At 50.8% G+C, this 13,102-nt stretch overlaps 1 protein-coding gene across 1 annotated transcript; it reads right to left on the bottom strand.

Moving 5' to 3' along the window:
- Positions 1–885: 885 nt before the first annotated feature.
- Positions 886–12,172, bottom strand: HAS1 (hyaluronan synthase 1). Its single transcript, XM_040252072.1, has 5 exons — positions 12,136–12,172; positions 7,909–8,613; positions 6,223–6,448; positions 5,333–5,465; positions 886–1,905 (listed from the first exon to the last, which is right to left on the bottom strand). Exons 1-5 carry the CDS (start codon positions 12,142–12,144, stop codon positions 1,230–1,232), a joined length of 1,749 nt encoding a protein of 582 aa, XP_040108006.1. The 5' UTR covers positions 12,145–12,172; the 3' UTR covers positions 886–1,229.
- Positions 12,173–13,102: the final 930 nt, after the last annotated feature.

Below are 13,102 nucleotides of genomic sequence, written 5' to 3'. Positions count from 1 at the left end.
GGCACTATAGACACAACAATGAAGAAATCAGAACAGACAAAAATCTGCACCCTCAAGACAGGCACAGGGGATTAAGAGATACAGACTATTATGTGCCTGTTAGTTGCTCAGTTGTGTTCGACTGTTTGGGACCCCTGTGTTCTGTCCATGGAATTCTCCAAACAACAATACTGGAGTGGGTTGCCATTTCCTTCTCCAGGGGATCCTCCCGACTCAGGGATCAATCCAGTTCTCCTGCATGGCAGGCAGATTCTTTACCATCTGAGGTACCAAGGACTAATGGATTATGTTCCTGAGAATCCTTAACTAAGGATAACACTGTCTTTGCTTAATGGAATAGGAGCTCCTGGAAAGCTGATTCGGACTCTTAATAGCTTCTGTATTTGCAAACCTGGCAATGTGTGTGGACTTCAATAGGAACTTAGTAAATGTGTTTTGTGGTTGACTGATTGAACCAAAGAATGATTGAAGTGAAATGACAATGTCCAGCAGATAGTAGGTGCTCCATAGTACCTGAATGAAGAGTTGACAAATTCCTTCAAAATAACCCTGATCCATGGCATTCCTATCCCTGTTTCCCAAAGAGGACATCCAGGCTAAAAGAAAGGAGGGTATCCTGTCTAGTTTCAAACAGGCTCCTCTGTCCATGGAATTTTCCAGGGAAGAATACTGGAGCAGGTTGCCCTTTCCTTCTCCAGGGAACCTTCCAAACCCAGGGATCGAACCCACATCTCCTGAGTCGCCTGCATTGACAGGCAGATTGTTTACCACTGCGCCACCTGGGAAGCCCCAAGACCCAGCCAGGAGTCCTCAGTTCTTAACCATGCAGCCCCCCTTAGTTCTGAGGGGAAAAAAAGAAACGAAAAAAAATGGAGGAGAGTAGGCTGAGAAGAAAATAAATAAAATTCTTTATTATATTCTAATACACAGTACAAATGGAGGTTAAATAAGAACAGAGAAATCAGGGGCCCCAGGACAGCTTGTGAGGACCCCTTTTGCCCTGTCCCTAAAAATCCACACCCTGATCAATAAATACCCCTCCCAAGAGACCCAGAAGTCCCAGCCCGCCCCTCCAAAAGAGTCTAGGCTGAGAAGTCTTGGGTCGAGCCCCTCACTTCACAGAGGAGGGCCACTGAGGCGCAGGGGGTCACCCAGCAAGTGCGTCGCTGCGGGAACCCCGCTAAGTCCCCTCGGGCCGCTCCCCGAGCCGGCGCCGCGTGCCCCCAGCCTCACACCTGGACGCGGTAGCCTCCTGCCCGCCGCCGGCAGAGCCTTCGCACGCCCACCCAGTAGAGGGTCAGCATCACGGCCCAGTAGCCCACGTAAGCGCCGGCGCCCGCGGCCAGGTGGCGGGCCTCGGCCGCCCGGGAGGGGCCGCTCCAGTCGGCCCGGGCCTCGTGGACCACGCTGCGGACCAGGCCCCCGAGCAGCAGCAGCGCCCAGAGGGCCAGGGGCAGCACGGGCACGTAGTTGGCGGCCAGCTTGCGGCGGCCCGACGTGCCCCAGCCGCTCTGGTTCATGGTGGCCAGCGCCAGGAACTTGGCCGGCAGGAGGCCGCCCATGTAGAGGGGCGCGTAGAGCGAGAGCAGCAGCATCCGCAGGCAGCCCCGCAGCCAGGCCGCGAATGCCGCCTTGGCCAGCGCCACGCCCTGCACGCAGAGCAGCACCCAGAGCAGCGCCCAGGGGCGGCCCGCGTAGAAGAGCCGCAGCACCGTGGCCGCCACGAAGAAAGGGAAGAGCCCCGAGACCACCGCCTCGTAGGTCATCCACGCGTGGTGCCGGTGCCACCAGAGCGCATTGTACAGCCACTCGCGGAAGTACGACTTGGACCAGCGCGTCTGCTGGCTCAGCCAGCGCAGGAAGGACGAGGGCGTCTCCGAGTAGCAGCGCGACCGCGAGGTGTACCTGGGAGGGAGGGAAGAGACGCGGCTGTCGGCGCGGCTCTCCTCGGAGCCCCTGGGGACAGATCCGAGCCAGGAATGGCCCCTGGGGCACGTGTGCTCAGCCTCTCTTGGAGAAGGAAATGCAACACGCTTGCCTGCAGAATCCCATGGACGGAGGTGCCTGGTGGGCTACAGTCCATGGGGTCGCAAAGAATGAGACACGACTGAGCGACTCTCTTTCTGGACCTCAGGGTTTTTGATACCCACCTGGTCCCTGGACTTTTTATCTAAGTGTGTGCGCTTTTGGGGACCCCATGGACGGTAGCCCGCTAGATTCCCCTGTGCATGAATGAGATTCTCCAGGCAAAAATACTGGAGTGGGTTGCCATTTCCTTCTCCAGAGGATCTTTCCAACCCAGGGATCAAACCCACATCTCTTATGTCTGCTGTACTGGCAGGTGGATTCTATACCACTGTGCCACCTGGGAAACCCCTCTTTATCCAACAGGAATTGATTAAAAGGCCAGTGGAGGAATTCAGGGAAGCCTTTACTGGGACTCCTGCTGCAAGTAACATGTTCCCTTGCTTGCTCCCTCCCCTGTGGGGCTGGGGAGGCACTGGTCCCTTAAATGGGACGAGGGTAGGAACGGATCAGTAGATCAGGTGGAGGGGTAGTTTTGGTGGTCTGCCCACCCCTTTGGTGGTGCGCTGTTCGGGGATCAGGCCCGGTAACCCTACTTTTGCTCCCTACACCTCAGAAATGGCAGTTGAGTTTTGGCCTTTTTGTATCTCATTGTTCATGAGTCGCCCCGGCTGCACATGCAATGTGGGTTACTTTTCGTCCCTTATAGTTTCTTTGTATTTTGTTACTGGAGGCGGTGTTTGTTTGGGTGCAAGCACTGGTATAGCGTCTGCCTACAATGCAGAAGACCTGGATTCAATCCCTGGGTCAGGAAGATCCTCTGGCGAAGGAAATGGCAACACACTCCAGTACTCTTGCCTGAAAAATCCCATGGACAGAGGAGTGTGGTAGGCTACAGTCCAAGGGGTCGCAAAGAGTTGGACACGACTGAGAGGCATCACTTTCACTTTCACTGCAGTAAAGGGTCCCAGGTCCCAGCCTGTCTCATTCTCATATGTAAAATGGGGTCAACAGTGTTTCCTACCTAATAGATGAGGGTTGAAGGAGGATTAATGCCAAGTGCTTAAGACCAGTATATTGTACTTGCTCAACTGATGGTGGCTATTACAACTATTTTTACTATGACTAATGTAACTTGGCATTACTAATATCATTGCAGGGGCTGACACTATTACTAATACTATCACTAATCTATTACGAATACTGTTATTGGCAGACCTCAGGGTGAGGAAGGAGCCAGGCATGGTTCCTACTTGGGATAGCCCATGCCTTAGAGGTTCTCAAGGGAACTATTAAGCTCCCTTCCTGTGGCGCTGGCAGACATTACTAATCAATCCCTCCCAGGTTTCCAGCCAAGCCCCCACAAAGCTAAAATCACTTATGTGAGACGTCATCGAGGTGGCCTCCAGCAGTCAGCTTGTTAGGAGGGATTAAACCATCCTGTCCCCAGAGGCATTATTTGACAGTGTCCAGTTCCCTTCCCCTGTGCCACCTGGGATCCTCAGTGACCTCTGTGGTAATCCTCTTCCTCCTGCAGTCCGTACTCAAAACAGCTGGGAGCGGTCCTGTTACAACAGCATGCTACCCCTCTGCTCAAAACCACCAATGGCTCCCTCTCCTTAGTTCACAATTCTTGACCATGGAGGCTCTCATGAATGGACCCTCCACCCTGTGAGCTCTCTATCCTCTCCTGATGCTCTCTCCCTTGCTATTGATCCAGCTGCTCTATTTTCAGCCCCCATTCCTATCTTATCCTAATTTATCATTTCACTCTTTACCTGGAAACTTCTATCCCCCTTCCTGGCTTTATATGTCACCTTAGCATGTGCTGTTGTTCAGTTTCTAGATATGTCTGACACTCTGCAACCCCATGGATTGCAGCATGCCAGGCTTCCCTGTCCTCCATTATCTGCTGGAGTTTTCTCAAACTCATATCCATTGAGTCAGTGATGCTATCTAACCATCTCATCCTCTGTTATCCCCCTCTCCTCCTGCCTTCAATCTTTCCCAACCTCAGGGTCTTTTCCAATAAGTTGGCTCTTCACAACAAGTGTCCAAAGTATTGGAGCTTCAGCTTCAGCATCAGTCCTTCCAATGAATATTCAGGACCAATTTCCTTTAGGATGGACTGGTTTGCTACCCTTGCAGACCAAGGGACTGTCAAGAGTCTTCACCGGATGTATCATTCTCTAATAGGCTATATTTCCAACTTCTACATTTTACTTATTGTCTATCTCCACAATCAGTGTAAGCATGAATTTGCAGTTCTTTTGTTTGCTGCTGCATCCCCAGAGCTGAAAACATGGGAGGCACCTGAAGAATATTTGTCAAATGCATAAAGGTATGGGTTCCCTTGGCATACGCTGAGTTCTCTCTGGCGCTGTCACTGGTCTAACTGTGTAGAAATATCTTTCCCCAGTATGTCACGTGGTCTAGCCATACTCCCCCGAATCTCCTTCAGTGACATCCCTTCTTCCTGAAGCACTTATTGGGGTTTAGGCGCTCCCCTCCTCTCCCACGTGACTCTTCTCACTCTCTCACTAGCTGATCCCACTCTGTTGATGTCTTTCTCTTCCCACAGACTGGGGAAGTCTGTGCTCTCCGTGGTGGTGCCATCTTGCCCAATTTCATGTTATATCTTCTAGGTGGCATTCCCACCCTCACCTCACCCTACTTGGTAGAGTCCACTGGGTCACATGGTTCCATGTAAAGGCCACCCCTGGCCCTATGGTATCTTCCACTCTCCTCTAGTGTCTCCCTTGATGCATTGGATTGGCCAAAAAGTTCACTGGTCGTGTCTTACGAAAAACGCAAAGGAACTTTTTGGCCAACACTACAGCTCATGATTCAAGGCAGGTGCCCCTTCTGTCCTTATGCGTTCTCTCTGTCTCCTCTGAAATCTTGCTAGAGACACCCCAATGTCCTATGATTTACTTTAAGTTTGGAGTATCCCCAATACACACACCGGAGAAGGCAATGGCAACCCACTCCAGTGTTCTTGCCTAGAGAATCACGTGGACAGAGGAGCCTGGTGGGGCTGCTGTCTATGGGGTCGCACAGAGTCGGACACGACTGAAGCGACTAGCACACATGCCTGCATTGGAGAAGGAAATGGCAACCCACCCCAGCGTTCTTGCCTGGAGAATCTCAGGGACAGAGGAGCCTGGTGGGCTGCCGTCTATGGGGTCGCACAGAGTCGGACACGACTGAAGCGACTTAGCAGCAGCAGCAGCAGCAACACACGTGTGTTTGCTGAGATACTCAGTGGCCCCTGCACACACCCAACCACCCAGTGCCCTCAGCTTACTTGGTGGCATAGCCCATGCTGAGCATGCGATTGGTGAGGTGACGGTCATCCCCAAAGGTGCAGTGGGTGCCCAGGAACTTCTGGTTGTACCAGGCCTCGAGGAACTGCTGCAGGAGGTTGTTCCTGTATAGGCCTGGGTGGGGGAGGGGCGCACAGGAGCCTCAGCGGCTGCTGTTGCCAGCACCATCCCCAGCCCAATTCATCTCCAATTCCAGCCCCATCCTTTCTCTAAATATTTATTTCTATTTATTTATTCAGCTGCTCTAGGACTTGGTTGTGGCATGTGGGATCTAGTTCCCCCACCAGCGATTGAAGCTGGGCACCCTGCCTTAGGATGATGGAGTCTTAGCCACTGGACCATCACTGTAGGCCCTCCAGCCCCATCTTTAACCACCTCAATCCCATTCTTAACCCTGTCTCCAATGACAACTCCAGCCGTGATCCTGTTCTCAACTTCACCTCTTTCCTCAACCCCACACCCATCCCAAACTTGCCCCTGTCCCATCCCTGACCCACAGCCACTTTGACTGCAAACCCATCCCCAATCTGGTATCCATTCTCAGCTCCACCCCCTACTCATCCTCATCCAAAAAACCCATCTCCAGCCTCAAGCCTAGCACCAACAGTGTTCTTAAGTTCCAAACCCATCTCATCCCCTTCCCCAATCCTTTGCCTAGCCCCAGTCCAATCGCCATCCACATGCTTTCTCCAGACCATTCCTAACATCAGACACCATCCCCACCTCCAGCTTCCAATCTTACCCCATCCCCAGTTCCTGCCCCAGCCCCATCTTAGTCTCCTGTCTCAATCCCATCTTCAACCCATCTGGCTCCTCTTCTCCCTTCCTTCTCCACCCCATCCACGGCCCTCCCAGCCCTACCCCTGCTCACCTAGGGGCCCACTGATGCAGGACACACAGTGGAAGTAGCTCTGACAAGCCCGCTCCACATTGAAGGCCACCCAGTACCGCAGGCTGCTTAGGAAGCTGACCCAGGAGTCCAGAGGGTTCAGGATCCGTACATCACCCCCAACAGCCCCTACATGGGGGTCCTCGTCCAGCACCCGCACCAGCTCCATCAGTGCCATGGGGTCCAGCCTCGTGTCTGAGTCACAGACCTGACAAATGGAAGGGGCCAAGATTCAGGCAAGATCCTTGTACAGGGCTGGCAATTGAGGAACCATTGGCATGGTCTCTTACAAGGGATGAGGACCAGCTCAGACACTCTGCAGCCAATCTGAACATAGTTTTGAGGGTTTTTTAGTCATGTTCAATGTTTTATCACATTTTAAGATGACCACCCCTCCCCCCACACACACACCCATGCTCTTGTAAAATACCCTCCTCTGGTATGTGGGCAAGATCTGTAACTTGCTTCTAACTTATAGAATATGGCCAATGGCCAAAGTGATGATATAGAACTCCTATAACTGTATTCTCTTATTTGGAAATGGTGAAGGAGTTTTGCAGTGTAATTAAGGTTCCTAATCTGTTCCCTTTAAGTTAATCAAAGGGAGAATATCCTGGGTGGGCCTGATCTAATCAGGTAAGCCCTTTAAAAGAGGGTCTAGAAGTCAGGTTCTTGCTGGTCTTGACAAGGCAAGCTGCTATGAGTTCTATGGTTGCTTGGAACAGGTCCTGGCACCTTTGATAAGACCCAGTTCCAACTGACACCATGACTGCAGCCTGATGACACCCTGAACAAGGGATCCAGTTAAGCTTTGCCCAGATTCCTAACCCATGGAAACTATGAGATAATAATAAATGTGTTTTGTTTCAAGCTGCCAAACGTGTGGAAATTTGTTATGCAGCAGTAAAAAAAAAAAAAAAAAAAAAAACCGGTTGCAAAGCATTAATGAATGAATTACTGCACTGAATGTATGAATGAATGATGAAATGAACAAATAAATGTCTATCCTGATAGGTAAATGGATGAACAAAAGAATCTCAACACTGAATGAGTGAAGAAACAGAATGAACCAATCTCTACATTTAATGACAATTTAAGTGAATGAGTAAATGAATGGATGATCTCCATACTGGATGGACAGATGGATGCATGAAAGAATGAGTGAAAGAAAGAATTTCTACCTTGGATGAAGAAAAGACGGAACTTCTGTATTGAATGGATGAAAAAATAAAGGAGCGAATGATCTCTGTAGTGGGTGATAAGATAAATGAATGAGGAAAAGATAAATGAAAGAAGGAAGAGAAAGAAGGACAGAGTATTCTGTATTGAACGGGTAAATGAATCTTTATATTAAATGGATGGATCAATGGATGGATGTGTTAAGGAGAGTTTCTGCATCAAATGCATGAATGAATGAAAAAGGAAGGAAAGAAGAGAGAAATCTCTTCACTGAGTGGATAAACGAATGAACAAAACGAGTGCATAATCTCCGTAAGGGTTAGATGGATACATGGACGTATGACTGGTGGAAGGAAGGCAAGAATCTCTCCATTCAATGGATGGATGAACAAAGGAAGCAGAGAGGTTCATTCCAATTGAATGAAGGATCCCAGGGAAGTGGGATGGGGTGTTAGGGTCACAGACGCGGCGGGGGCGCCTTCCACTCACCTGCACGTAGTCCACCGAGTCGCCGAGAGCCTTGAAGGCCGTGTACATGACCTCGCGCTTGCCGCCCCAGCGCTGCGCCACGCACACGCACCTGCGCGTCTTCACCAGCGCCTCCACCGCCAGGCGCCCGGGGTCCTCGGCCTCCACCTCGCGGTAGGCGCCCTCGCCCGCCGCGCCCGCCGCCGCCGGCTCCCAGGGCTGGTGATAGTTACCGTCCCACACATAGGTGGCGGGGTCCTCGTCGGCAAAGACCTCGCGGAACATGTCGACCATGTACAGGTCCTCCGCGCGGTTGCCGTCCACCACCATGAGGACGCGCAGGCGCGTGCGCGGGTACACCAGGCCTCGGGCCGACAGCAGGCACTGGCGCAGGTACGCGGGGTCCTCCTGGAACGCCGAGATGGTGAGCGCCACGCTGCGCGCCGCCGCCGCCTCCGGGGGCCCCCGCGCCGCCGCGCGCCGCGCCGCCGCCGCCACCCGCCGGTGCTCCAGGTAGGCGAAGAGGCTCTGCGCCACCAGGTGCGCCGAGAGGAAGGCCCCGTAGAGGCCGAAGGCCAGGAGGCCGTAGCGATCAGAGGCCAGCGGCACGCCGGCGGCATAGGCCCAGGTCATGAGGCCCAGAATGAGCAGCGCGAAGGCGATGGTCAGAACCCGGCGGACGAGGCCGGAGCAGTGGCGGGCTGCCTGGCTCGGCTTGGGCACGTCCTTTGGGAAGAGAAAGGGGGAAAGAAGAGTCCTGAGAGGCTCTCCAGGAAGGGAAGCCCTCCTGGCTTTTGTTTCCAGGATAAACGGTCACATCTCCTCTTCATAAAGAGAATCCCCTGGGTACTGCAGTTACTTTCATTCATGAAAGTAAATGTGGCAAACAGTTATCAAGGCTGAATACCTGCTTTCCCTGCTTCTGATGCTATTTCCCCCCACGTGTTTAACAGCTTTAAAATCCACAAGGATTACACTCAGTGGAGTGTCACAGTTTAATTAACAGGGGTTCCCTGCCTCCTTCTTAGTGGCAGGGAAAATGATTCATCTCATAAAGCTTTCTTACTGTTAAGATAATAATAGTGATAAAAATATACATCTCAGAGAAGAATGCAATGTGCTTTAAACGTTTTACAAAAACTAACTTATTTTCCTCGCAATAGCCCTGTGAGGTAGGTACTATTATTGTGTGTGTATGTGCTAAGTTGCTTCAGTTGTGTCCAACTCTTTGCGACCCCATGAACTCTAGCTCTTCAGTCTCCTCTGTCCATGGGATTTCCCAGGCAAGAATACTGGAGCCGGTTGTCATTTCCTACTCCAGGGGAGGGTCCCAACCCAGGAACTGAACTTGTGTCTCCTGCGTTGGCTGGTGGATTCTTTACCACTGAGCCACCTGGGAAGTCCCATCCCCATTTTACAGGTGAGGCAACTGAGTCACATAGAGGTGCAGCAACCTGCCCAAGGTCTGCCTGGAAAGCAGTGAAGTCAAGCCTTTGTGTGTTTTCTTTGGGGGGGACGGGTGTGGGTGTTGCATTAAAAATTATTTTTATTGAAGTATAGTTGATTTACAATGTTGTGTTAATTTCTGCTGTTCAGCAGTAATTCAGTTAAACATATATATTCTTTTCCATTATAATTTATCACAGGATATTGAATACAGTGTCCTGGATATACAGTAGGACCTTGTTGTTTCTCCATTCTATATATGACAGTTTGCAAGTGCTAATCTCAAATTCTCAACCCTTCCCTCCGCCACCTCTCTTCCTGTTTGGCCACCACAAATGTGCCAGAGAAGCCAAGATTTAAACCACAACCTTATATATTGGCTTTACTCCACACCAGCACCCCAGGGGGTGAGGGTGCGGGAACAGATAATCTTTCTGGCCACCACGATAGAGGTGGCAGAACCAAGTACTGATTAGCCAAAAGGAGTGGCTGGCAGGGCCAGGTGCCCAGTACATATGACTGGCAGAGCTCATAATTGAAGGGAAGGAGGTGCCTCTGTTTTCTTGTCTGTAAAATGGGGGTTTAGCCCCTTCCACGTGCCGAGCCCTGGTAAGGTGAATACTGTTAACACTTCCTATTACAGATGAGGAAACTGAGACCCAGGTGGGTGTGTTCTCTCATCCAAGGTTACTCAGGCTCCACCATCCTCTACGCTAAACTGCCTTCTCCCTCTGTCACCAGTTTGCACCTCCTGGGCTTACTATGAGTTACATGAATCACTAAAGCTATAGATCCACACAGTCCAATACGTGACCCATGGGCCACCTGTAGCTATAGACTACTTGAAATGCAGCAGATACCACTGAGAAACTGAATTTTTAATTGTATTCAATTTAAATGTTTGAATTCAGAAACTGGGACTTCTTCGGTGGACCAGTGATTAAGAATCCTCCTTCCAATGCAGAGGACATGGGTTTGATCCTTGGTTGGGACACTAAGCCTGCATGGGGTGACCGTGCCACAACTAGAGAGAAGCCCATGTGCCGCAACTAAGGCCTGACACAACCAAAAATAAATAGATAAATATTTTTTTAAATAAAAATAAATTTAAAACAGATCCTTAATTCAGTTATTGGAAGGCTTTTACACATGTGTGGAACAAGTAGGATCTGTGAAGCTTCTTTTTCAACTAAATGTTATGAAATCTAAAAATACAGATCAAGCATCTCCAGTGAAAATATAGCATCTGCATGAGATGTGCTATACATCTCGATTGTGAAGCCTGAGTGCGGAAAAAAGAAGGTAAAACACCACATTCATGTGTTTGTACTGAAATGATAATTTTTTTTATATATATAGCAGGGAGTCAGCCCTCTACGGCCTCTCGGACCAAATGCCTGCCTCCTTTTTCACTACAGCCTGGCAAGCTAAGATTAGTTTTTATGTTTTTAGAAGGTTGAAAAAAGTCAAAACAAGAATAATATTTTGTGGGACATGAAAATTATATGAATACACACACTACTATGTATAAAATAGATAAACAACAAGGACCGACTGTATAGCACAGGGAACTACACTCAATATTTTATAATAACCTACATGGGAAAAGAATTTGAAAGAGCATATACATATATATATATATACATATAATTGAATCACTTTGCTGTACACCTGAAACTAACATGACATTGTAAATCAACTTCTTGTTTAGTCACTAAGTCGTGTCTGAGTCTTTTGTGACCCCTGTGGACTATGGCCGGCCAGGCTCCTCTGTCCATGGGATTTCCCAGACAAGAGTAATGGAGTGGGTCGTCATTTCCTTCTGCAGAGGATCTTCCCAGCCCAGGGATGGAACCTGCGTCTCCTGCATTCGCAGGCAGATTCTTTACCACTGAGCCACCTGAGAAGCCCTGTAAATCAATTATACTTCATTCAATAAACATAAAGGAATAAAGAAGATTACATGAAATTCAAATGTTATTGTTCTTAACATCATTTCCTTGGCACACCACACACATCTGGTTACATATTGTCTACAGCTGCTTCCTCATTATGCCAAAGTTGTGTAGTTACAATGGAGACCATATGGCCCTCAAAACCCCGAATATTGACTGTCTGGCCCGGTACAGAAAAAGTTTGCTGACTCCTGATACCATGGGTTAAAGAAAATTTTATTATTAAAATTAATCACACCTGTTTCGTTTTCCTTTTTAATGTGGCTACTAGAAAATTTGAAATGCTGTCTGCGGCTCGTTTAATGTTTCTCTGGTGCTGGTGCCCGTGCTAAGTCGCTTCAGTCGTGTCCGACTCTGTGCGACCCCATAGATGGCAGCCCACCAGGCTCCCCCATCCCTGGGATTCTCCAGGCAAGAACACTGGAGTGGGTTGCCTAGGGCAGAGCTAAGTTACAGCTTTTAGCCTGGTGCTAGTAATCGCTCAGTATTAACCACTGTTATTATCTCTTCTGAAATCTTCCTCCTGAGACCCTTTGGCCCAAACCTAACTGTGCCTGAGTTCCTGGGGGTGACCAGAGATGGGCGATTTCATTTTGTCCACCTTAATATTTACCGAACACAAGAAAATAGAAATCTAGACCCCCGTGTGGTGCAAAGACAGCTCTTCTCTGCCCGGCCCCGGACCTACACGGGTTTACAGGCAGGTTGGACCTGACATGCGTTCAGGCCAGAAGGCACACACTCACAGGGCCGCTGTCACACACAGGAGCACACGTGCGCACAAACGTGTGGGGAGGCCTCCCGCCTGGCCGCACTCACGCATGCCCATGCACACTCACGCACACACCTGTGTCATCGCTGCGGCTCCGGGGCGGCCTCTCTCCTCGCCCGCTCGCGGCTCCCGAGTCTCCCCGCTGCCCCTGAGCTCAGGGCAGATTTGAAGAGCCGGGCGGGCGGGGGCGGGAGGTGGGGCTGACGTCAGGGCTGAGCTGGGCCAGGGGCTCTGAGGTCACAGCCGAGACTCCGGCAGCCACACCCGCTTCCCGCCATCACCCCCGCCCCCCAGTACCAGATGGGCCTCCCTTTCCAGCCCCTCATTCTCACTCCCCTTCCCTCTCCCCTCGAAGCTCCCCTATCACCCCCACTCCTGGCCCCGTCTCTCCCCTCCATTTCTCCTCCTCTCTCTCTGCCTTCATCGAGTCCCTCTATTTCTGGACTTCTCTCCATCCTTTTCGTTCTCCCCACTCCCTCTGTCTCTCTCCACCCCTTTTTCCCCCTCTCTCCCCCATTTCTCTCTCTTCTCCCCCACCCCCAGCCCCCCTCGCCTCCCCTCTTATCCCCATCAACACATAATGCCCGCCCATCCCCTCGAATCCTTGGAATCTCTCCCATGTTGGCTTCCCTGGGGACTGGCCACTGGCAGAGGAAATGAGATGCACACTTGTGCGTGCTGGTGGGTGTGACTGTGCGTGTCCTTGTCTGGGAGGTCGGCTGTCTGGAACTGGAGCAGTGAGTGAACGTCTGAACGTTCCGTGCCTGGTTGATTCTGGTCCATGTGTGTGTGCTTGCGCGTGGATATGTGTGTGTTTGTGTCTGTGCACGCGTGCACGGGGCACGCGCTTATGTGCCAGGGTCTGGGGAGGCGGCTGGGGCATTGGGGTTTGACTCTCCAGGATCTCCAGGGTGAACTCAGAGTTGTGGGGCAGCTGCCCCAGGGAGTTTGGGCAACCGAGTCAGAGAGAGCACAGGCAGAAGTGGAATGGGGATTATTTGGGAGTCTGAATCTCTGATTTCTCAGAACCAGAGACTCATAA

Source organism: Oryx dammah, unplaced genomic scaffold (assembly GCF_014754425.2).
Source record: "Oryx dammah isolate SB20612 unplaced genomic scaffold, SCBI_Odam_1.1 HiC_scaffold_13, whole genome shotgun sequence".
Classification (NCBI taxonomy): Eukaryota; Metazoa; Chordata; class Mammalia; order Artiodactyla; family Bovidae; genus Oryx; species Oryx dammah.
The sequence above is the reverse complement of the archived record's forward strand: the minus strand, read 5'-3'. Positions and strand labels throughout refer to the sequence as shown.